This window comes from Buteo buteo, chromosome 11 (genome assembly GCF_964188355.1).
Source record: "Buteo buteo chromosome 11, bButBut1.hap1.1, whole genome shotgun sequence".
Classification (NCBI taxonomy): domain Eukaryota; kingdom Metazoa; phylum Chordata; class Aves; order Accipitriformes; family Accipitridae; genus Buteo; species Buteo buteo.
Genome location: NC_134181.1, coordinates 12304822 through 12331086, shown reverse-complemented (window position 1 = coordinate 12331086; position 26265 = coordinate 12304822). Strand labels below are relative to the sequence as shown.

At 40.5% G+C, this 26265-nt stretch overlaps 2 protein-coding genes across 11 annotated transcripts in view; one reads left to right on the top strand and one right to left on the bottom strand.

Moving 5' to 3' along the window:
* Positions 1-15457, bottom strand: part of ANKRD27 (ankyrin repeat domain 27) — a 49380-nt gene extending 33923 nt beyond the window's left edge. For 4 of the 10 annotated variants that reach the window (XR_012652191.1, XM_075040092.1, XM_075040095.1 and 1 more), the window contains exons 1-4: positions 15255-15457; positions 3622-3752; positions 2342-2452; positions 1154-1310 (exon numbers count right to left, since the gene is read on the bottom strand). Coding sequence is in view for 9 of the 10 variants with exons in the window: in XM_075040092.1 (XP_074896193.1) it covers positions 1154-1310; positions 2342-2452; positions 3622-3752; positions 15255-15444 (589 nt within the window). In the remaining variant the exon portion in view is untranslated. The other 6 variants (XM_075040098.1, XM_075040100.1, XM_075040099.1 and 3 more) reach the window with 6 other exon arrangements.
* Positions 15458-15943: 486 nt separating this feature from the next.
* RGS9BP (regulator of G protein signaling 9 binding protein) lies at positions 15944-20000 on the top strand. The gene has a single exon (XM_075040104.1). It carries the CDS (start codon positions 15954-15956, stop codon positions 16665-16667), a length of 714 nt encoding a protein of 237 aa, XP_074896205.1. The 5' UTR covers positions 15944-15953; the 3' UTR covers positions 16668-20000.
* The last annotated feature ends 6265 nt before the right edge of the window (positions 20001-26265 follow it).

The window sequence follows — 26265 nt, the reverse complement described above, 5'->3', positions numbered from 1 at the left end:
AGTTGTAAAAATCCCATCTTGGATTTTTACATAACCTACTCTTTATTTAGACATGCTTCTCTGAATGGGAGAGCAAAGTTGCTTCATGTAAACATTAAACCAAATCCACTTTTCTTCTGAATAAGACAATTGGATCCCTCACTTAAAATTCATACTGCTTTTCCAAAAATTTTTTTCTAAACAAGTCTCTCATCTGCAATCAAAGGCAGCAAACTAATAACAGGCTTAGATCTCATTCATTTCAAATTACTTCTGAAATTACAAATTACCTCACTTCTGAAAGACTGCTATACAACTACATTAAGTAATGGCCAAAAAAGGGAATGCCACAAGAATAATTTTTTATATTCAGATTATATTTATAGAATTTAAGCCTATATGTATGCCAGCTTTTTTTTCCCCAGAAAATCTTTCATACTTCCCTCACAGTACTATTTTCACACTACCCTAGTATTACTTCATTTTGTCATCATATGTTTCAAATAGATATTCTTACGTATTCAGGAAGACTAGAGGTTTTTGTTTCAGAAAAAACGTATGTTTTAAGAAGCTTCTGTTCCTTTTAATTAGTAAATACAGATTGTTATACAAGTTCACAAGGAAATCCTGTTACATTCACAGCTTTAACAGCAGCCTTGGAAATACTGTTCCAACCTTAAAAGCAGTTTCAGTACTAGGACAAAAATTAAACGCATTCAACTTTGAGACAGACCACAACCAGAAGAGCTGCTATATAACTATGCTATACATCCTCTAACCACTGAAGTGATCACAAAAGAATTTATCTCTCCAGTTCTTTGTGCATCCACCTAGCATCTCAAGATACATTTCACATTTAAGACTAAATCCCTTTTTTAAGCAGTCAGCACTAAACTGAGCATTGCTAAAAAACATCATGCTGGATCAAGTATTCCACAAATAATTTTTAGTGCTGAGACTGAGGCATAGACCCTATGGAATTAAGTTTGCCTGGCAGCAACGTTATATTTCTCTCCAGCAGCATACCAACATCTGCCCCAGCAGGCCAATAAATGCCAAGTGCTTTCAACCAAGCCAACACTTTTCAGAATAAAGGAAATGTATGAAGCATATCAAACATACCAATTTGCTCACTGTGCAAACAAGACCACCAAGTTAACATTTCAATACATACTTGAGCTTTCTGTTTTTTCCAATGGATGAGCTATGCACAATATACTAAAGCTTTCTTCTTTTTCATTGTAAAATGTTTCCTCAAAAAGAACAGGTACCGAGAGATGATAATTAAAACCAGTTCCTAAAATGATGATGTTTCCTTGTATGAAGATCTCCTGAAACAAAACAAAAACCAGATCAAGTGTAAAACTCTGCCAGAGTAAAGTTACTCTTTGGCTTCTGCATTGCAGTTACATTTTCAGGGAAAGAAGAGAATCTTGCAAGACAAGAAAGCCCCAAATTCAAGAGAGTTCATATTCTTGTGCTGCGTAGACCCTGAAACAAAGATTCCTTCTAGATGGCTAGCTAAACCTTGCTTATACCTACTTTATTTACAAGTCTGCTACTAAAGGAGGTTTCAGACAATCTGCAAGGTCTAAGTGACTATTTGCAGTTTTTAGAGCACTTAGAAGGGAAATTGAAAAACAACTTAGAACTGGGGCCTAAGTCCAGCTTCAGAAGAACACCACACATCTTGTCTACATTTCTCATGCTCAGCTTTATCTTCTCAAGCAACTCTAGTGAGGACCTCTGCAGTACGAAGATCTAGACAATAGCCTGCAAACAGGTGCAAGATCTCAGACTGTACTGCAAAATTACAAGTGAAGAAAATGTGATCCTATGCAGTGTTAGCATTAGTTACCATGGCTCACTGCTATATTAGTCAGTTTCTGCTCTACTTACTGAACTGAATTAATACATCAGGCCTCAGATACAACTCAATACCACCTTAATTTTGTCTTAAGCCTCACTGAACTCCCATCTGCATACAATATAGGCAGGCTACTATTTGCCTGAAAGCTAGAGAGACAGTTCTCAAGTGACAAAGGCCCTTCTGCCACACAACAAAATTCTTAACAGCCACAAAACACAGATAAATTGACAAATTTGCTTTGCCATAGTACACTGAAATCAGAAGCAGTGTTACCATCTGAACAGGACAACTATTCTTATGTACAGGCCAAAACCACAGCTTTTTCTAGAAAGCAGTATATCCCTGAGAACCTTGGCTTAGATGGGCAACATACTACTTTTGCCAATTAGCTCTAACTCCTAGCTACTGCTCCTGTAACCGTTAGTTCACACTATCAGTTATCAACTGCAGCAAGTGTCCCCGAGCCACATTCATATATCAAAACAGAAATACCTTTCCATTTAAGGTTTGAAAATTTTCTTCTAGTGGCTTCAGAACATAAGATTCAAACTGGCAAGTAGAAAGACTGTTGCTTGAAAGGCTTCCTTTGCATGGAACTAACACCTGAAAAAGTTAAATCATGCTTTAGAGAGAAATGCCATGTATCACCAGCTAAACACCAATAGCTTTCACCCTTCAGAGGCAAGCAATTGAATCTGGCTTATAAACACTTACTAGCAAATGTATAGCAACTATAGGTGCTTTTATTTAAATAAATAAAAAGGAAAGGCCATCAATAGACACACAGTCCAGTGATTAACCTAGACGTTTCATTTAGTGACTTATCTGGAAAAGGATGACATGTAACTGAAGCAAACAATACTAAGAGATGGAGATGAAATCTTAAGTTACTTAGCACCAGTCACCTGAATGACTTAATTAGACAGCTAATAAAAGTGAAGTATATTTTCAAATTAAAATGAAAATCCATCAGAAAGAAGAAAAAAAGATCTAAGATAAGAAACATCTTGGTTCTGCTGCACACCAACAGACTGGCAGTTTGAGACAAATTCTTAATTAGAAAGCAACACATTATGAATATAACAAACACTGTATACATGCTGGAAAGAAATAAATCTGTCAAGGAAGAGAAGCATGAAACAAATGGTTCTTTCATTACTCAGCTTTCAGAAATGGTGTCAGAATACAGACAGAACTGGTGAACAGCATTTCAGCTGTTCACATCACCAGCTTAATACTCAATTGAAAGAACCCTGTCCAACTTAAAGCTTATTTTATAATCAGGTAACAATAACTTCCAAGTTCAATGGAGTCTCCACATACTTAATTTTGGATGAAGACTAATTGCAGACTACCCAGATTAGAAGTCTTAAGGACTGGATTTTTTATTCCAGCTCAGTTTAATTGCCTTATTTTGCTGTGTAAAATGCTGTCAGAAATGACTGATTGTCTGTCCACCAGGGATTTCAAAAGGTCAATCCCACTGTAAGTTACAAGCAAGCAGGAGAATATGTAACTTTATTCAGAGCAAAGAAAATAAGCTTCCTGTAAAGTTTAGAAACACCACCAACTTTGACCTTTAACTACCACGCAGTATACCAAGAAGTCCGTATTAGTAAATAACAAACAACTTCAACTAAAAGTTGCTCTGCTTCACTTCCAAGTTTTGCAGGCTTGCACTAATCTTTACATGTGTCATAGCAGGCATCTGATTTAAATTCATATAGCTACTATTTAATAAGCAGCTTATAAATCTCCTTATTTATACTTACAATACCATGGAGTTCTGCAACTTTGCTGCATAGATCAGGACGCCGCTTCTGAATGGCCAAATAAAAGGGATTTTTCAAGATATCTTCATCATACATAGCCATAGGGACTTCAGATATTCCAAGGAGATTTTCTGAAATGCATATGGAGAATGGTTAATGTGTCATACAAGGTATCTCTTAAAACACAATATTTGGGAATACCTAGGGGGCAGTTTGATTCCCCTTGTCTAAAAGGAAAAAAGCAATTTCAGGTCTTGATGTAAGTAGTCAATGGCATGCCTAACTAATAAGAAGGTAACTATAGTTACTCAGAAGTTATTCAGAAAGGTTTTCCATGAATAGTGCCATCATGCAGCACACACAGGACAACCAGGTGATCTGGCTCAGTCAGCATGGGTTTATGAAAGGCAGGTCCTGCTTGACTAACCTGATCTCCTTCTATGACAAGGTGACCCACTTAGTGGATGAGGGACAGGCTGTGGATCTTGACTACCCGGACTTTACTAAGCCTTTGGCACAGTTTCCCACAGCATTCTCCTCACACTGGCTGCTTATGGCTTGGACAGGTGTACTCTTTGCTGGGTAAAAAACTGGCTGGATGGCTGGGCCTAAAGAGTGGTGGTGAATGGAGTTAAATCCAGTTGGTGGCCGGTCACAAGTGGTGTTCCCCAGGGCTCAGTACTGGGGCCAGTTCTGTTTAATATCTTTATCTATGATTTGGACAAGGGGATTGAGTGCACCCTCAGCAAGCTTGCAGACAACACCAAGTTGGGAGGCAGGGTCGATCTGCTTGAGGGTAGGAAGGCTCTACAGAGGGATCTGGACAGGCTGGATTGATGGGCCGAGGCCAGTTGTATGAGGTTCAACAAGGCCGAGTGCTGGGTCCTGCACCTGGGTCACAACAACCCCATGCAGCGCTACAGGCCTGGGGAAGGGTGGCTGGAAAGCTGCCCAGTGGAAAAGGACCTGGGCATGCTGGTCGACAGCCGCCTGAATATGAGCCAGCAGTGTGCCCAGGTGGCCAAGAAGGCCAACGGTATCCTGGCCTGTATCAGAAATAGTGTGGCCAGCAGGAGCAGGGAGGTGGTTGTTCCCCTGTACTGGGCACTGGTGAGGCCGCACCTCGAGTCCTGTGTTCAGTTTTGGGCCCCTCAAGACAAGAAAGACATTGAGGTGCTGGAGTGTGTCCAGAGAAGGGCAACAAAGCTGGTGAGGGGCCTGGAGCACAAGTCTGATGAGGAGTGGCTGAGGGAACTGGGGTTGTTTAGCCTGGAGAAGAGGAGGCTGAGGGGAGACCTTATCGCTCTCTACACCTACCTGAAAGGGGGTTGTAGTGAGGGGGGGGTCAGTCTCCTTTCCCCATTAACAAGCAATAGGACAAGAGGAAACAGCCTCAAGTTGCACCAGGGGAGGTTTAGATTGGGTATTAGGAAAAATTTCTTTACTGAAAGGGTTGTCAAGCACTGGAAGAGGCTGCCCAGGGAAGTGATTGAGTCACCATCCCTGGAAGTATTTAAAAGACATGTAGATGTGGCACTTCGGGACATGATTTAGTGGTGGACTTGGCAGTGCTAGGTTAACAGTTGGACTTGATGATCTTAAAGGTCTTTTCCAACCTAAACAATTCCATGATTTCCAATTACATAGTTATCCTCATAATGCCTCTTTAGGCCTTCCAGATATTGGAGTCTAACAATGCATGATATGTTCAGACAAAACTTCAGAGAGGAGGAAGGAAGACAAGATCTACATTATTACCACTTTGAAATACAAGCTAACTTGCACTGCTAAGATCTAAAACAAGCCAAGAGACACAAATTAACAGCTTCTTTACAGCCGATTCTACTGCATCACAGGACATTGATGCTTTTGCAGTACGCTCATTTAAGTGCTAATACTCACCTGTGTAAGGACTACTGCCTGATACACATCAATGCGACACCCAGATAGTGTAACAGGAACCCTTGTGTAAGGCAATCCTCAACTTTCCAGGGAAAGTTATAGGAAACAGGTATATCAAGGAGATATGAATATCCATGTCATAATTAAAAAGCCACTGTGAAATGCATCATTTGTGGTCATCTCTACTACCATGGAAAAAGTCTCAATGATCTGAGGTCAGGCTGATGCATAACATTTGGCAAAATAGTGAGCAAAAAAGTGACTGGAGACAGAAAACCCAACCTGTAAGCACTGGAAAAAGGTATCACCAGGTGTGTCACAGGGAAAAGATGATCTCTAGAGGCACTAGACCCTCAACTGCTTGCTTCCTCAATTCTAACCCTCTATAAAAAAAACAAACTATGACACATCCTAGACACAAGGATAGGAAAAATCCTAATAGGTCTCTTCTGGAATAACTTCAGAATTATTTTATTCAGAAGAATTGAGATCAACAGGCTTACAAGTGCTTAATTAACTAGTCTGTTCTATATCTTTTCCCCTCATCCAGCTTCCCTTAGGAATCAACAGAAGTTGCATGATTCCCTCATGCAATTTCAGCTACATGACCTAGGAAAGGGTGAGAACAGCAGCAGCACTTTAATTTGAGCAAGCCACCCTTACACAATCAGTATTCCCCCGTTTTCTTAAATGTAAAACTATACCTAGCACATTATTTGCTTAGCATGAGCTTCTTATGCTTGTTCTGTAGCACCTTCTAATACCTTACTACCTAATGCTGTACTGGTACTAAAAAATGCCTTTCTCTGTAGATCATGGAAGAGACATGAAATGATTGTATGGTAGTTTAATAGAGTGGAAAAACATACACCCAACTCCCACTGATTTTTAGATAGCCTTTGAGTTTCAGCTATGCTGTTAACTGATCTATAGTCTGTTAACTGATCTACAGTCTGATCCCTCCTCATAATTAGGCACAAGGAGAGCTCCCTTGGAGAGCTAAACACAAACATGATCAGCTAAAGCTGCAAGCAATTTCCACTATAAAGTTCTCACCAGTTACAGCTAGGACAACCTCATCCTGAACTACTGAAGTTTAGCAGTGGCAGATAACTGCCTCAAGCAGAGTTTTCCTTTGACATTCCAGATAAAATGGTTCATCTGCTTTCAAAACTTACAATAAAACTAAGAGCTTCTATGAAAGAATACTAATTCAGCAGTCCCAAAACAGTGTTCTCTGGAGCACAGATACGAAGTTTGCTAACACAAAGGGGAAGAAAACATTTGCTCATTGACACCTTCAAAAGATTAGCCAAATTCAGTAATTACAAGACTTCAAACCTAGAAAAAGTACAGCTTTGCACAAGATCATCCTACCACAGTGCCTGGGTAAATGGAATGATCACCAGTAATTCCACAGCTGATGATTGCTATAAACATATCCTGGCAGGCAGCTGCAATGCAAGTTCAAGCTGTGGGCTGCCTCAGCCAGTGGTGAGGGAAGGAGAAAAGGCAACACAAGCCCAGTGCCAGGTCTACTGCAGGAACACCGCTCTCTCATCACTGATCTGTAGAACATCAGGGCTAAGACTGACCTTAATAAGCAGGACTAGTTAGCTACAAAAAAATTAAAAAACAAAACAAAACAAAAACACAACCCTGCCAGCTAAACAGCTCGCTAAGCCACAATTCCAAGTAAGATCTTAAATGACTGCAGCTTACAGTCCAAACATGAATCAGTGACAATTTAATTATATACAAGTCAAGCACCAAGCAGGGCTTTATGAACACACATGTGCAACCTGCAAAACAGAGTACCACAGCAAAACTTATTTTGGAGTCCTACATCCCTTTTTGGGTGCAGCACTTCATGTGAGATGAACTGACTGGAGAAGAATCTGAAGTGAGAAAGACAAGAAAGCCCTGGAAGCAGGATCCAAAACATGAAATGCAGTGATGTTGTTTATGCTGAAGAAACTGCATGAAACAGGTAAGAATTTCTTTCCCCAAGATGGATCAAGCTCTCAGTGAAGGGCATTTTTTCCACATCTGTAGAAGAAATAGGCCTTAGCTGAAGAAAACAGACACAGATTACAGATCAGGAACACCCTTCAAAGAGAAGATGAATACATGCTTTAGATTGCTTAGCAAAGCTATCAAGCATCTCATGTTGTAAATCTTTAAGAATCCGTTAGACAAACTTCTACTAGATGTGATAATGGACATAGTGAAGCTAGGAGGCTAGATTATATGGTCTCTCAAGGTACTTTCCAAATCAAGCTCTCATTAATGTGGTTTGCCCACTGAGGCATCTTCATGTGCCTTTTTATATGGTGAATTCATGTTCAGTATGAGGTCAAGCAGAAGAAGAGACTGCTATGACCCTCCCCAAGACAGTGATAGAGAAGGTTTAGCATACCATGTACTGTATCAGGGAAAAGCACACATTGACACAAGGCAACCAAGCATGAGACTATAGAGACAAAGCTGCAGTGCACAAGTGTTTCCAATTGCTATAGCTATATTGCCACCTTTTCAGCTTAAAAAAAAAAGATCTTTAAGTCCAAAGAGTTCTTCCCATAATAGGAAGCGGGAGAGAACACCATATTCCACAAATCCTCCTCATCTAGAAACCCGTATCTCACCATCAAAGAAAAAAACTGATAAGCTTTGTCTAGAAAGGAATTAGAAACATTTCATTCCCTGGCAAAACAGGAGGAAGAGATTTATGGGAGGAGGGGAGCTCCCACAGAAAACCTGAGCTTATGAAGCTTGCTGTCTGTATGATTGATGTAGCTCTTAAATCATTGCCCACACCTGAAAAAACACACAAGCAACTACAGTACTTCAAGAATCATTTCATTTGACAAATCATCACAGGAAAACATTGAAATTCTAGTCTTGAGTTCCTGGTTCATGAGTTACACACCACAAATAACTAGTTTTAAAACACTTAGTGGTAGCCATGTAGATTCTTTTACTACAGAACTACTGACAGGGTTGAATCACACTTGAGAGCTCCAGCAAGAAGTGAAAAGAAACTGCATTCAAACATTGAATTCTAGCATTTTAGCTACTGTAATGCAACTAAGATGCCATAGACATACTGTACCCCAATAAGGAAGCTAAAACTTCTAGTTCACGAGTGTTTGTAACCCACCTTGAGCAGAAGCAGATTGCTAACATGGTACTGCTCACCACATTCATGTTCCCACACAGCAGGAAATAACCACCACTAGTCAATTAGTACTGTTATGAGAATCACAATTTCTAAATTTCCTTCCCTCTTCTTGCTCCCTTACCCCTACATCTGCCCAGTGCTACATTAGTGAATAGCTATCATAGCTGATTAAAATGTGGGTATGAAAAAGAAAGGGTGGAATACTTAACTGAAACAGTTGAGTTACTATATTCACTTGGACCTCCTTCAACCTATCCACAGCATTCTTCAGAGAGACAGAAGTGTGGATGTATAAGCCATCTACAAGTTAAGTAAAACAGAAAACCAAAGGACCTCATACTAAAATAGATTAAGTCTACAGAATCAAGAGAGTACATTAGTACATTAAAGCTTCCCCAAACTTTGGCTCAGGCACTTTTGAGATTAAATCAATTTCTTTCCACCCCAAAAGTTAAATGCAGCCGAAAATACTGGCTAATGCATTACTATAATTCTAGGAACACATTAAAATACTCTGTTGAGAGTTTGTTGGCAGAACACAACATCCAGCTTCAACCTAATTTAACTTGGGGCAGGGAGGCAACATCAGGGGGGATACAGATTTATTCTTCTAGTTGCACCTTGGACAGCTTTAGATTTACTAACACTAAGAAAGCAGGAAATTTACAAAGCCTTATATACATTACCAGAACTGTTTAATGCTTAACAGAAAGCCCACTAAAAATTGTTATAAGCCATATTCACTATGAAGTTTCTTAAATTCTATCATGCTGAGCTGTAAAGCAATACACAAGTATTAATGTTAAATAAAAGGTTTAAATGGAATCACTTAAGTGTGTGGCTTCATGCCTGTAAACACAGAAATAGCTCAAATTGCTGGAAGAACAGAAGCTAGCTGATCAGAGAATCTAATAAGCATTATGTTACTGTTTAAAAAAAACATAATCATAACTTTAAAACAGCCAAATCCTTTCTAGATTAAGAGCACAGTGATAATTCTAATGATATAACTAATAGTAAAAGGGATAGCTAAAGTGAAAAACATACCATGGAATCTAAGCACATCACTGTTTTCTCCAAACCACTGGAAATGAAGTCTTACAACCTTTGGTACTGAAAACAATGAGTAGGATTTAACTGTGACAGTTTCATTTGTCATTGATGGTGTTTGCCTTTCGATATGGTCAAGTGAGGTATCTTTTACAGACCTATCAGGTTTCAGTTCCTTTTAAGAAGCATTTTGAAATTTAGACAAACAGCCATTAAAGTAGAAGATGTCGTTGTATTTGCATTGTTACTCAGCAGTTACATCATGTCTATAAGCAAGTTATACAACTATTTACTCAATTCTTAGGCACATCAACTTCTGAATGTCCTGCTGTACCACTGTCAAAGACCTAACAAAACATACTACAGAGAAAGCGTCTTTCGTAACACAACTAGGGATTCTGTATACAAACACTTCATATTCAATGAAGTATAAGATTCTGTGCTTTCACCAAGGCATTTTAATAATACTTTGGCAGAACAAAGACAGTAAAACAGCTACCAAAGTTGGTAAAAGTTTTTAGCATAGTTCAGTAGCCTGAAATCTCTCCAGGAGAGCAAGTTAAGATAATACACTGGAATGCTTGTATCAGTGTCCTCCCACAAAAGTCCAGCTACAAAGAAGCAGAATGCCATGTTCTCCAAAATCTTCCAATACCAGGTCCATTAGCATGTAATGTTCAAGAAGCTTTAGGTTCACTGAATTTTACTTGTGTAGCAATACTGTGAAGTTTCACTCAACAGGACTCCAACAGTGGAATTTAACTAGTCTCAGTCCAAATAAAAATCTAGTTACCACTTCAGCCACTGTTTTACCTGCACTACTACTCCTCATTTACTCCACTTCTGGGCAAAGGTCACAATCTAGACCTGAGCCCTCAAATCAGCATTCGCCTCAAAATCAAAACAAGAGATCCTTCCTCTGTTTCTGAGCTCACAAAAAACCTTACTCCCCCTCCCCTAAGGGATGAACACCGAGCATCTTATGAAAAACAACTGAGACACATTCCAGCACAGCCTGCTCACCACAAGGGAGCAAACAAGGTAACAATCTATTCCTACCCCTTCTAGATTCAGCTGCTATTGATTTCTGTGAAACTGAAGTATGTCAGAATAACCCCTCTGAATTATCAGATTATAGAGCAATGAATTTGCATCAGTCAGCTCAAGGCTTCCTAGCAATCAGGGAAAAACTAAGTTTTATGATCCCAGAACATCAGTCTGACAGTGATAGAACAGGGTCTGGAAAGGAGGGGTCAGACGCATTCCAGGAAGATGCTCATTTCTCTCAGCATCTCCCCTTCAGGCACACATTTCTTCCAGTGAAGGGTTAAGAGCTGGCACAGGATCTCATGATTTTGGTTTTGTCTCTACCCAATTACCCCCCAAGCCCTTTTTAGGCCTAATAGCTCTGGCTTTCCTACTACTGCTCCCACCCTTCTCAGACAGGCCTCCCCCAAGAGACCCTACAGCACCTGCCAGCAACAGGGAGTACTGTGCAGATCAGTCTGTATCAGTTCCTCATGCAGCTCTTAAATTATGAACCCCACCTCATAAACTCTAAACTGAGCTCATTCTTAAAAAGTAGTAAGAAGGTTCACCTTTTGTATTTTAACAGTGTATTTGCACTGTAGTTTGACACGGACACATTCTTACTTGTCTCAGACTCAAGGACAAAGAACATATTGGCTTGACACTCCACAATTACCTATTTTTTTTCCTCCAGAAAAGTACATTTCAATATGAGTGGCTCATCCTTCAACAGGTAAGCTTCCCACTTTCATCCAGGAACTTCTGGATGATCAACTTCTGTTGATTTTTGAGATAATCTTACTTGTCATTAGCCAAGTATTATGAACAAGCTGCATTATCCTCTTCACAGCAGAATAGAGACTAGATTCCCAATTCTCAATTCTTGCAGGTTTAGAAATCCACCAGAGTAGATGCAAAGAATTTTCATTCCTTGGCTTACCACTATTAAAGCTGTATTAAATTCTCAGATGGGGAACTCTGAGCTATTCACAAGCAAGCCCTGGAACAGAGTGCAGAGAGTGCTGGTCAGTGAACCACATAAACAATTACAAGAACATTTAGAAGAAAAATATTAACAGAAAGTACAAAGTTCCCAAAACAGCTTCTCAAACAAGGATGCTTCCTCCAAATATTAGTGAGCTGTATTTAAGGCCACCTCCTCAGGTTTGCAGAGGTGTCAGCACAGGTACTTCTTTGGAAGGGGGAAGAAAATAAAGGAGTTGAAATACAAATATAAACAGTGTTTTACTTAAGCCAATTATTTTGACTCTTTAGTTACTGAGGCAAAACAGTGGTGTAATTCCCCAGCCCATGTATTGAGGGTGCAGTGGGCCTGAACACTTCACTGCTGAGATACAGGTCACAGAAGGTAACACCATTTCTTGACTACAGTTACAGACCACCATTGTTCACAGCAGACCTCATGAGGTTGATATCAACTCCAAGACTAGCAGCAAGTCTGTAAGGAAACCAAGTATGCAGGGTCAGACTCAGCACAGGCCACCCACAGAAATATAAGGGAACTGAAGCCAGCAACCCTGTATCCCATTTACCTTCATTCAGATTGTCCTTAGACCAGACAACTGGACTGGAACTTAATCCATTTTCTGTGCATCTCAATAAGAAAATGAAATCCTTGCAGGCTAGCACTAAGCCTTACCTCATCACTGCAAGAAACTTAACATCAGACCATTACTGGAATGTCTAGTTATGAAAAACATTGCAGAATTACACTAGTTCTCTCCTTTAGGGAGCAGAGCAAGGGTAAGGAAGACTGGAACACAATTCAACAGGTAAGTTCTTCTAAATAGCAAAATAAATTATTTTAACCACTGCTGCTGTTTTGATGCTATGTAATGCACCATACACCAGCCTGAGGTAATTAAGAGCTTCCTGACAGTAAACACCATGACACAGACATATCAGTCTAACATTCTTTCCATAATACAAATTAAGATTCTTGCTATGGATCAAATCCGCAAGCCACTTTACCAGCAAGCAAATCACACAATAGTTATTGAAGGAAGCTGCATAGTGTTATCAGTTAATGGGGGGGAGGGAGGGGGTTGATGTCATGTTTTATTTTCACAGTATCCCATTCTTATCTCACAGTGGCTTCAAGCTTTCCCCAGCCACAGCATTCCACAGGCTGAATTCAGTAAATGAGCTTACTCCAAAAGCGAGCCCAACAGGCAAGGCTTACCAACCATTTAAACAAAACGGACTTGTATTTACCTAAAATTCTACTTCAAAGTTTATTAAAATGAGGATATAGCATTTAACAAGTAGTGATGTTCAAGAAGCATCACAGAATACTTGGCAAACATTTTTAAGGGTACTGGAATAGGAAGAATATGTTCATTAACATCTATTGCAAGAAAGCCTTTCCACAGAACCAGGAAATACATTTCTCCTACTACTCATTATGCTGTATCCTAATTCACTTTTAAGGATTTTTTACACTCCATCCTAATTGTTTTCCCGGGACAATATTTTGTCCAGTCAGCATCTTGTTTGAAAGCAGTATCAAGATTTTGATTTTCAGAACATCATGCCTGTCTGACAAACAACAACTGAATTTTAATAGTTTCCACAATCTACCCGAATTGTATAATTGCTTGCAGCTGAACTTAATTTAGAACTAAACTAAATAACAGCCTCTTTCTTTCCACATGACACACCTGAAGATGTATTTAGGCATTATCTGATACAGATTATAACTGCTGCCACCTTCAGGCTTAAGCAGTCACATGTTCCTGAAACAATACCCCCTCCCTCCCCTTTTCAGCTACTTTCAGAGAAGCAGTTTCAAGGTTCTGATGTGCCACAATGAACAGTGACTTTAGTGATACGTGGCAGACTTTAAACACAGCTGCTATACACACACACACAAATAATGCATGATTTAGTTAGCGATAAGCTTAGCACTCAAGTCACACACAAGACACCAGATTCAAACCCAGAGCTAATCCTTTTTCCACCTGACAATGATTAAGCAATTATAAGACTTCACTTATAATCAGGTCAAAATGATCCTGTATTTCTTTACAGCTACAAGGAAACAGGCATTACTGATTCACTTCTAGGCTACCAACACACAAATTGGTAGTGAGCTACTCAGTTTACCTTGTAGTAACTTGGTAATCTACAGAAGTTAAAAGACATTTTCTTCCACAGGTGGCAACCTGCAGGAGAAGCTACATACAGCTTAGAATTACAGCCAAAATTAAGGCAGAACACCAAAAAAAAAGAACAGTCAGTAGAGTCCAAGCTACAAAGATCCAGAAGAAGGAACAGTCTAGAAAAGACTCTGCAGGCTGGGCTGAGCTCCAGGAAGCCAGCCTGCCTGGACTCTGCTCCTCATAGCACATTATCTTGCTCATAGCACACACTGCACTAAAGGGGTGGCATGATAAGGGAAAGGGTCATGCTCCCCCTTCTCATGGGAGTATGTCATCACATCTTTTTCAAGTTACTACAGCATCAGAAAACCACTCGGTTACTCACAAACATTGAGGCATACGTAGCAGGGTATGTTATGACAAGCAAGTTCTCCAGAAGTCCACTTTGGCAAAGACACATTGTGTGCTAGAGAGAACATAGTTCAGTTTGCTCTGTAGCACTCAGCATCGTCAATTGTTCTTCTAGAAGGTTCGGACGAACATACAAACACAGCCTATCGTCCACTGCTAATCACTATATGGTACTTCAGCACATTCACAAGGGTAGCCTGTGAAGCATCATTTCTGCTCGCGAGGAACCGGTGTGTTTCCTGCACTTTCTAATGTAGAACTGCCCGACTTGCGCTAACAGCAGACATCCCGGATGGCACACCCACGCTTCCCACGGGCCGTCTTAAACCCCCCGCGCAAAAGGCGAAGACAACAGGCGTTCTATCCCCCTGCACCGCCCTGGAGGGCCTGCGACACCCGCTACACCGTGCGGTCTGGTAGGAACCCGACAGCACCGACCTCACGTAAACAGCCCACGTAGCTGGGGTTAAATGAAGTTCAGCAGCGCATGAAACGTTTCTGCGGCTTCACCGCGGTAAGGGAGCGGGACGGGAGACAGGTGCCGGGCCGGCGAGACCGCGGGCGCACACAAGCGCCGCCGGCTCCTGCGGCCGGAGGTGCCGCCCGGCAGCAACCACGGCCTGACCCCCCCCGCCCCGCCGCAGCTCCAGGCCGGGCGCAGGCCGCGGCGGAGACACACACACCCCCCAGGCCGCGGCCGAGCCGCTGCACGGCACACGAGGGCGGGAGGGCAGCGCCAGGACCACCCCGGCGGCTGCGGCGGCGGCGGCGCCTCAGAGCGGGTCCCGCCGCGGGAGGCCGCCCTCCCGCCGAGAAGCGGGCCGCCCCGGCCGAGGCGGGAGCTCTACTTACACCGACAACATCGCCTCCCTTCCTCCCCGGCCGCGGAATCTCCCCCCGCCCCTCCCAAGCGCTCCAGCGCCTCAGCCGAGCCCTACCGGGATCCAGGGCGGGCCCGGCGCGGCGGCGGCGCCGCACGAAGCCAATGGCCGGGCGCCGGCGGGGAGCGAGCGAGGAGCCAGGCGGCCGCCGCGGCGTCGGAGGCTGCGGAGGTGGAGCCTGCGAGGGCTTATAGGGCCGGGCCGGGCCGCGCCCGGGAGGCCTCCGGCGCTCTCCGGGCGGCGCCATGTGACTCCGCGGGCGGCCAGCCGGGACGAGGGAAAGCCGAGCGGCGGCGGCCGGGCAGCGGCAGCCGGGGCCCGCCGGCTCCCCGGCTTTCGTTCTCGAGAGCGTTGTCCTTCGCGCAATTCTTCTCCCCCTCCTCGGCGTTCGGCACTTTTCAAAAAGCGGCGCCCGATCGCTGGGAGCCCTGGCTGCCGCTCAGCGCGCTGCGGGATGAGCCGCCCCGGTTGTCCGGCGCGGTGGCAGTAGCAGGCGGGGAGCGATGCCGCCTGCCCGCCCGGGACTCCCCGCAGCCCGCCCGGGCTCCTAGAAGCGTCAGCGCCGCCCGAGCAGCCGGCGGGGACGCCAGGCGGGTAGGAGGGCGCTGAATGCATGCGCGACCCGGAGCTACCGCTTGCCATGTGTGCTGGTAGCATCCGGCTTCGGCAGCTCCCCGGTCCCGGTAGCGGGTGATCGGGGCGGAGCGGCAGCACGGCAGACCGGCGGGGAGGCAGCTCCGCGCCGCCGGCGGGATCATGGTGAAGGAGGAGTGCAAAGCGCTGCTGGACGCGCTCAACAAGGTGACCGCCTGCTACCGGCACATGGTGCTGACCATCGGCGGCACCTCGGACTCCCAGAACCTGCGGGAGGAGCTCAAGAAAACCCGGCAGAAAGCCCAGGAGCTAGCGGTGGCCAACAGGAACAAGCTCACCACGGTCCTGAAGGACAAAACCGTGAGTAAGGAAGATAAGGCCGAGTTCGAGAGGCTATGGGTGATTTTCTCCACGTGCCTAGAGATCCTGGAGATCGACATGAGGAGAGCTCTCGAGCTGGGCCACGAGTTCCCGCTGAACGTCCCCAAAAAGCACCTGATCCAGACAGGCATGAGTGGGGGAACCTCTGGTGTGGCCGCCAGGGCGATGAGCGTCCAGAACATGAAATACGAGGCTGAGCACAATATAGACGTGGTGGATCTGAAAGACCTCGAGAACGAAATCAACCAGGTAGGAGAGATGATGTACGAGATGGAAATGAAGGTCAGTGTCCCCCAGTGGACAGTAGAGGCCAAGCAAGACCCAGGGGCTGAACTAAAATCCACCATCAGCATGGGCGCTTCTTCTATTGGCATGATCTCTGTGGAGGAAAATAAATCCTTCTGCGATATCAGCAAGGTTCTAGCTGGGATTATTTTCTCGGCTGTGCTCATTATCGCTATTGTCCTGGCAGTGTGTGTGGTAAAACTCTCTTAGGGTGGTGCAGGCTCTGACAAGAGTGACCCCCCCCTCTGGTCTGTCTTTGGAGTGTTTCATGCCTCACCTTTAATTTCAAAACGGGTCACTCGGATGAGCTGAGAATTTAAACCTGGCACTTGAAAAAACAAAGCAAAACTTTTGCCTCTCAATATCCTAAAAGGCACGATTTGTTTCTTCCTGCTTTTTGAAGAGATGCAAATCAGCCTGCAGAATAGGATGCTGGACATCTACTGGACTTGTAATGGTTAACTATGAAGTATCAGGGTATTATCACTACTGGCTATAACAGGGATTTGTCTGCTATTAATAGATCACTATTCTCAGAAGCCTGTATTTTTTGTTCTTGAATAGGCTCTGGTGTTTCCTGCTGGTCACTGTTTACAGTATTGGAGAGTTACACAATTTGGAGGCTAAGGCAGGTGTTTTGTCTGACAAAGTGGATAGAATACTTTTTTTTTCCATCAAATACACAAAATATTATTTCAGTGAAGGAAAAGGAGAAGTATGAAAACCCCAGTAAAAGAATGTAAACAGCCTCTATTTTAGATAAGGTAATGGTTGGGGAGGGGGGAGGTGTGGAGGAAGATGGAGAAAATAGAACAAGCAGTGTTTGATACCAAATACTGTTTGTTGATTTAGACTGGATTGTACAGAACCCAGTTGCATGGGTTGGCAGACCATACGTGAATGACTAATGGCTTTCCAAATCCAGAGAGAAAAAAGGGAGAGTTGCATATTCAGAAAAATACTAGCAAGCCTCGTGGTTTTCATCCACGTTTACCACGATTTTGTCTTCCCCTGCAGAAAGGCTGATTCTTGCCAGTGGTTCAAACTTTTCTTCCGATAGAAGCAAACAGTTTGCACTTCACTGTTAACGATGAAAATAGGAGCAATGAATCTACCCACAGCAGAAGCAGTAATTTTTGAAAATAGATTTTGGCAAACAAAAATGTCAAGTTAAAGCAGATCTTTCTAATAATCCAAAGAGATCCCCCTCTCATGTTGACAGGCAGGGATTGATGCCTGTATATCTACAGTCACACTTCTGCAAGCTCCTGAATTCTTTGCAGAAATCCAGGCAAAGCTAAAAATGTGTCTCAGTTTTGTATCTCATTCATGTCTGATTAATCATTTGGGAAACAGGAAGCCTGTAGGATTGGTCCAATTTGATAGACTGCAATTTTGGGAGGTAAATACAAGAGCAACATAAAACCTTCCAGTGCTTCACCATAAGTTTGTCAACATTTCAATGTAAAATTGGGGGGACAGACACTAACTTTGCAGAGCAGCTCTGTAATGTTTTGTAGAAGGACCTATGTATTATGGTATTTATTACGTGACTTATGGAACTGTCTTCTTTTACTGTGAACACACACTATCCATTCAAGAATGCTTGGTACATACTTTATAGTCCTGTAAGTGTATGAGGCGCTCCACAGGCAAATATAAAGACCCTGTAATATTGGGGTTTTAATAAGTTATTATTCTTCTGCATTGATTATTATGGACACATTATAAAAAATAATGATCAGACATGTTTTGTGAAGTTACTAGACAATAGTCTTCATGCTTGTTAAATAAAATTATGTTGACAACACTCTAAACAGCTAATATTTTTTAGTTCAGAACTAAACTAAACATACTTTGAAAAACTGCAGGAGTTTATTCTTTAAAACCTAAAAACTGGATTTGGGGAGAAAAAGTGTGTGACAAATTTGAATCTGGTCACTTGTAGGTAAGAAAAAAAATAATGTAGGTGAGGAAAAATAGTAAGTGGAGGCCCAAACTACAGGCTATAGACTACCATTACATTGAAGGATAATGTGAGTTCTGCGCATTGATCCAGTCTAACTCCATTCTCGTGGGAATTCACAGTTTTATATGACAACTCCACATTTCTTTCTATTTTATTTCACTCATTCCATAGGATGTGTTTTCTACTTAGTTAACATAGAGAACCCCGGCAGCATTCTAACAAAGTCAAGCCTGTATTTGTTGGTGCTACTGTTTCAGTCTGTCTAGACAAGCTGTAATTGCAGTGTGTTGATTTAAATGAGAAGATCTCCTTCAAAGTCATACTGCGTAAACGTATTTATGGAAGATACAGCGAAAGCTGCAGGAGAATGTATGTTTTTGGATTGCCACCACTGGTCACTAACGATTTGTGGGTATTTTCACTCTTTGCACTCTCCTTTTACTTAGATAAGGAGAAGAAGTTGGACTCTATTCTGTGCTTCTTGAAAACTCCATGTTCCCTTTGAAATCAGATCGTTGAACCACATGTTCTGAAAACCCAAGTAATGCAAGTCTGATTTCTGGTGGATAAGTAAATGGTAACACCTACAACATTCATTATCTTGTATCTTGGTATCCCGAAGTGGGTATACTGTTTATCCACAGTTAGTTGTGTGGAAGAATTTTTAAGAATAGGTAATCTCATCTTCAAAAGCAAGCCTCAGTGAGTTGGTAACTTGTAAATTTTCAGTCCGTTGCATTTTTTGGAATTTGGATTTTTGGATACAGGACTCAAAGAATTCATACAAGTAGCCTATAATTATGTAAGTCTTGCTTCATTGTGAATATGCACACAATTAGTATTTAAAGGATTGGACCTTGGAAAAATAGCATATTTTTAAATCTTAAGACAAAGCTGGCTGCAGATTTATTCATCATTAGTTTGTTCCTAAAAATCTGTATCATCTTATATTTAGGCTATCTGAAATTAAAAGATTAAGTAGAATTCTAACAGAGGATTGGCACCATCTAAATGGATAATGTTCCTGCCATTAATCTCCTACACTTGATACAAGTGTACACTCAGTGTGGCAGAGTTCAGGCACAACAGCGCACAAAATCAAAACAAGATGAAACCACCATTGCCCAGAAGTACTGATGCTTCTTTTAAATTAAGAAATAAAGAGATGTTGTAAATATGCAGTCATCTTTTTTTTTTTCCACCAGAATGCAACTGGAAGGAGACTGGAAATGCTATTTTTGTAAGTGAAAAATAGGAAGCCAAACTTCAAAATACTCTATTTCTAAATAGCATGATGAAAATGCAAATACTGTCATGCTTATCAGTGAACGGGAATGTTACTGTGTTTTCAGTACAAAAGAAGATGGTCATTGCTTAATTTCAATGTTGTTCTACTTCAGTTCTTTTTTCACAGGATACACACATTAAATTTGCTGTATACTAAAATCCTATTCCTGACTTGAATTATACTGGTTTTGCCTGTGCATGGGTGGTATTTTTTACACTTTGAATAATTCAAACTTGTTACTGTCACTATTTATTTAATTTAAAATAAAGTACATTCTTATAACTTACTGGTTGGCTTGCAGCAGTAATTAAAACCAAACAAAAACTGGAATATTAATACAGTTTGTCAGTAAGCTCTTCTAAACAAAAAGTTCCCATTTCAACCACAGGAATAAAAGTAACATGCTAATCCTTATCATTACAGTTTTCTTTACAGAAATGCACCCTTCTCAAGGTCCCAAAAGTTGAATATAGTGATATATCTTAATTTATACTGCAAGGGAATTCACAGTCTGAAAAGTCAAGAAATCTCTGCCTTAGGAAACAGGTATGATAACATTTAGGATAACAGGGATGACGTTGCCTTCAGCACTGCTTGTTCAGCATTGTTGAATAAAGTATGGAACCATTGGCTTGGGCAATTGAAAACTAGAGAACATATTAGACTAGACTAACGTATTAGATCCTCACTGTGTTAGGATGCAGACTGCCCCCTTTCAGCCAGCAAAGCTTACATTTACTTTAGCAAAAGATATACACAACCTTAGTAAGGAGTGTGAAATTTGGTCCTGTGGTATTGACAGCAACAATGATCAACAATTGTATCAAACTATCAAAACTGAGTCTGTTAAATGCAGCAATTTCTAATTTTATTCCAGAACTTCCAGTCTATCACCACAAAAGTGCTCTATGCTGTTTACTAATCAAAGGAACATAAAATCATAAGTAAAGCGATTCTCCTTACGTTGCAAACAATGTAACATCAAACTTGAGCATTATGAATATGAAATAAAATTCGTTTCAAAATTCTTCATGTAAATATGAAAATATTTTTTACATGAAAGCAGTTGTTTAAAAACTGACTAAATGACTGATTTCATTAGCTTTCAGATTAAAAATTAGACATGTGCTTATTGTTTGTAGTCTGAAAGGATTGGTTATGGGCTTTCTTTTCTTTCTCTTACAAGCTTTGTGGTGTTTGCATACATTTTTCAGAAATGTCTTATATTTAAGTGCTAATGGAACTCCTAGTCAACATATTTACCCTTCACAGATTTTCATTATGTAAAAAGTCATTCGGTAAGACCAGTGGATTACAGATCTCTAAGTGCTTTCTCTCAATACGATTATGTAAGTCTTTTAATGCAGGGAGAGATCTGGACAAAATAGTAGTCTACACGTGAGCAGTATTTGCTATGGTAAGCATACAATAAAAGTGGCATTAGAAAAGAATGTCTCATAAAATCATCTGCATGTGTTGAAGGAAGGACAAGAAAAGGAAGCTGATGGATGTATGTAGTAAGAATGTCTTCATCCTATGTTAGCAAAGTATGCTTTTTGTTAAATATGATATAACAGCATCACAACGTTGAACTATAGCTTCTCTCTAAGAAGGTAGTATCTTATATCCAGTGGGACAAAGAATATAAAATATCCCTCAGTGGAACTGACTACCTACTCCCTGATTAACTCAATACAGAATAAGAGTAAAAATATTTTGATTTGCTACATGTTGATACCAATTTTTCAAAAGACGACCCTTTTCTCTCTGTTTCATACTACAAGGGACTTTCTGTTGGAAGCAGGTGGTCCCAGAAGGCTGGATGCTGTCATCCACCCTGACAGCTTGCTGCTACAGTATCGTGATGCAGTTGGAAATGTAGCTTAATCAGCTACCACTGATTAAACCTGTGGAAAGGTGAAAAGTCACATGGCGTTTAACCAGCATGAAAGCTCTTCTGCATCTTCTCACACAGGCAAGCACAAGCATTTCATGCTGGAAGCCATATAGGCAAATACAAATATAATTATAGCATATCTGAAAATCTGTCACCCACAGAGGCTAGTTAGCAAAAGCAATTATGTTTTTGCTCAGTTCCAGTAATTTTGTTAGAATAACTACTGTGGTTTTTCTAAGTGTCAGAAATCGACTTCTTGAGCCTCCATGGGGTCAGGTGGGGTTGTTTTGTTTTGTTTGATTGAACTGTATGTTCTCTTTTATTTACACTGCATTGCATGACATTATTCATCACATAACTTACTAATAACATCTGCACCAAATTAAACAAACTAACAAATTCTCTAAAAGCTAGTTCTAATTCAAGTGCACAGAAATGGAAGTCACAATCATAGTATAAATGTGTGCTCTGTTATTTTGGTCAGTTTTCCACTATGCTTTAATCACTGAAGTCTATGATCAGTCAAGTCTGTCTCTTGCACACAAATGTTCAAAGAACATACACAGTTGAACTCATTGATGTGTCACAGCATTAAGGAATTACATTGCCTAAAACATTACTTCAAAAATCATGGGGTTTTTGTAAGAATAGTAAAAGTCAGGTCATACAGCCAGGTATAACTGTGTTGAGAAAAAAAAATAATTATTTAAAAATTCAAGTGCAATTCCTTTGTATGATCTTGGAAGAATCTATATATAAATAGCATAAACCCTGGGGGAAAAACAAGTGAGAAAGGTGGAAATGAGAAAAGAAGACAAAAGAAAATATTTAACTATTTATACCATATAAAATGACTGAGGAATACCTGACACACCAAACATGATACTCTCTTAGCAACTTAATCTAATATGCTAATTGCATGTGTAACTTTATATATAAATACACATTTGAGTTCTGGGTCCTAGAGGGAGTGGTCTGAATCATTACTCGCATAAGCCATCACTCAGTTTAGTGAGAAATTACATGTGAAGCCTGTTCGTGTAATTAAAAGCTGCAGTATTAGAACCGTAATTTCAGTTTGCATAAAACATGTAATCCTTTATGCTTCCGTTGGAAGTAGAACATTTCCAGTTGTTAATACTATCTGTAACCTAGTTTTCTGATCTGCTTTGATTTGTTGCAATAATGTTTTGTATAAAGGTAGCTATATTTTTTATTATTATTACTTTTAGTCAATCTATATAATGGTGCTATAATTATAAACCCGCATTTCCTAGATTTGACATTTATTCACATTTTGGACCCAATACTTGGAAAACTATACAGTGAATAATCTATTTACTTTTTGTATTATTTGTTAAGTCTGCCTATTCATTGATATTATATGAGCTAAACAATCTAAAAGCTTTACAACGTCATTTTGAAATAAGCCAGTTTAACATGTAGTAGACATGCTCAGTGAAATCTCTTTACTTTTTGATACTTGAGATTGTAACAATTTGTTTGACAGAGTAGATACTACATCTGCATGGGGACAAAGCTTTTACCAGATGAATATAAATTAAACCAAGAACTGACTTAGTATAATCACCCAACTCACAAGATAGCATGTAAGCCGAATTGTGAAGTAATGGTGGACCTTGTTTTTCATCTGAAATTAATTATTACAGTGATGTGATCTGCACTGATCTGTATGTGCAAAATAATTTATGCAATGATGTGACAAAAAGGAATTAAGTCGTTCTATTGCAAAGTATTCTAATCACACACACAAAAAAAACCCAGAAAACTAATTTTAGAATAATTTCTATGTATCTAGTGACCTGAATCTTTTTTTCTTTAAACAAACTAATGTTTTCTTTTTCTCATAAGCAGTAACTGGAGAGAAAAATGTTGAATTAGCCTCGACATTGCTGAAATATGATCTTGCAAAGAATTATTATCAGTGCAATAATCTTAACAGTGTTTCATTTGATGTAACTTTTGCATCACTTCAGAAGGGTTTATTTTTCAATACAGCACAACCTGTTTTTGAAAACAACCTGAAATACAGAAGTATTTGGGGTCCATTAGGTTAACAATTGTATGTTCTGGCATACAAGAAGCAAATTCTTAATTTTTTAGAAAAAATACTTTTTAAAAAATAATTTAAATCTGGAGGGGACTTCTGACTCTCCAACCCTCTCTCTTAAATCTTACTGATTGTCACACATATCTCTAGCCAATTCCTGCTATGGGGAGACTTCTCCAAACTAAAGTCTCCTGTATTCCCAGCTTACATACTGGCCCTTGAAGCGTAATGCTGGAGCCCATCTGAATGTAGAATGCCCTTGTGCTGGAATGCTTACGCTACAGGAATGGAATAAACTAGTATGCCTGGTTTAGGATTGGCAATCCTGAGCAACAGATTTTCTCAGATTTTCCATTCTTTCTTCTGAATCACTCATAACGCCATACAAGATTTAAGTACAAGTGAGATAAGCTCTGCTTTTTAGCACAATATATTGAAGAAAGAACTCATCTAAGCTGGAGATGAAGAAATTAATCATGCTTTATAGATAACCTTGCATCTAGTTTGGCTTTAAGACATTTTCCATACTCATTTGAGCCATCTCCAGCAAGTTAGCTATAGCTTTGAGAGAGCAGATACGTGCACATTAATAGCGCTTAGCTTTTGCCTTTCTTAGTAGGGAACTGGAAGGGGGTAAAACATCCCTTTGCACCCTTGATCTTTGCTCAGAGTTTCTGAGTGCCAAAACCACTCAGTTTCTGAGTGTTCATCCTTAGAACGTCCTGCCATCTCCAGTCCAAATAACTGGGTCAATTAAAGACACATATGCTCATATGGTCCTGGAATTTTGCATGAGATGACTTCAGCTTTGTCATGAACATATATTGAACTACTCTTTGTAAGACAATACTGAAAGGAATTTACAAAATTGCCATCAATAGAGTGAATATGCTGACCCTCGGGTAAGGAATGTCATCCTTCTTGGGGGGAAGAAGTGCCTTACATACTCCAGGACTGTGTGGAAAAATGCAGCAGCTGGAGAATTGTGTTTGCCTTAATGTGCACTTGTCTGTCTTTGATCCTAAAGGACTGCTTCGGGTGCTGAAAACGGGCATGAATAATGCTATAACCACACAACTATTTCTCTACCAACTGTCCTGGTATTCTGTATGTGTTTGAGGTTGCAAACAGCAGTGAATATGCCAGCCACACGTTCTATTTCCACTGCCCATGCAAGAATGCCTATGAAATTAGATCTGCTAAATTTAATACCAGTGGATACCAGTGAAACCAGAGGAATTGTTTTCCAGGATATTCCTGCTTTACATACTAGCATTTGTGAGACTTTAAACTATGCTAAGTAAAAAAAAAAAAATACAAAAACATTCCATTTAGAAACTTAAGATAACAACATAATCTGCACTATTGTCTATTGCCAGATTTTCCTAAAGATGTTCTGAAATAATGTTCCAGGGACATCAGACATTGCATTTTTGCCATAGTAAGACAGTTTTGTATATGTGCTGGTATTACAACTGATTTGAAAATGACGCTGTTCGTTATTGGTACACGAGTACTTTCTACTTAAAATGCCTTTATGCTGAAATGATCTGACATAATGGACCCTAAATCTTCTTGATCAGCCATCAAGCTCAATGGATGTTAAATCTTGAAAAACCTCAGTAGTTTATTAATATTTCACCAGTAAAGCAGCTTTTAGACAAAGCACATTCATAACAAGATGTATACTTAACACAGTAAAATAGGTAACTATACTAAGAGTTTAAAAGGCAAACAAATGAGGTGAACATCATGACTTTAGGTTCACGATGCCTTCTACTAGGAAACAGGCACACTAGTGGACTTTATGCTTCCATTGCCTGAGATGGTAATCACTGATGAGTAATAATGATTAAATTAGTATGAAAAAGGAAGCTAGAGTTAGAAGATGTCCTGGTTTTGCTTGCATATTTGATCATGAGGAAGGAAAGGAGGGCAGACTTGTATATTGTCTGGCTATACTGCAGCTGGTGTTCTGCCTGTTTTCCTATCATCAGCTGGCTGACTGACCTGTTCTCAGCCGACTGCAGCCTTGCCTCAGGATGAACTTATGGCCCAGCTGTGTCTGTGTAGACCTTGACTGAATTTTTGGTTTTGTCGATTGACATGTTCCGGCATCCCACTGGTTTAATTGCCTCTAAACATTACTTCAGTTATGGTGAGCCACATCTCACAGGCATTAAGTACATGCACAAATAGAAAATAAAATGGAGAAGTTGTGAGAGGCACGTGCAGGTATGTGGGTATTTGCCAAACGGAATCTAGCAAGAGAAGGATTATGAATTGGAGGAGGATTCTCCTTGTTACATGCAAAGAACATTCTTACAAAATTTCTCAACCTGTGCCATCAGCTTTCTTCTGCTGAAACTCCTTACAAATTCAAAAAAACAGTCTATGATTGAGGAATCAAAATCAAATGCTAAATTAACGAAATAAAACAAAATGTTTCCTAAAGTGAAATGTCTGTTCAAAGGACTTTTTCAAGGTTTTGCTATCTTGCCTGATTGTATCTTTTTTTTTCGGGTAACAAAGTACTTAAAAGCCTCAGAAGAGCTCTGTAATAAAAATTAATTTAAATTCTAC

Coding starts and splice junctions, on each gene's coding strand:
- RGS9BP (XM_075040104.1), top strand. CDS start 15,954: ATGGTGAAGGAGGAGTGCAAAGCGCTGCTGGACGCGCTCAACAAGGTG.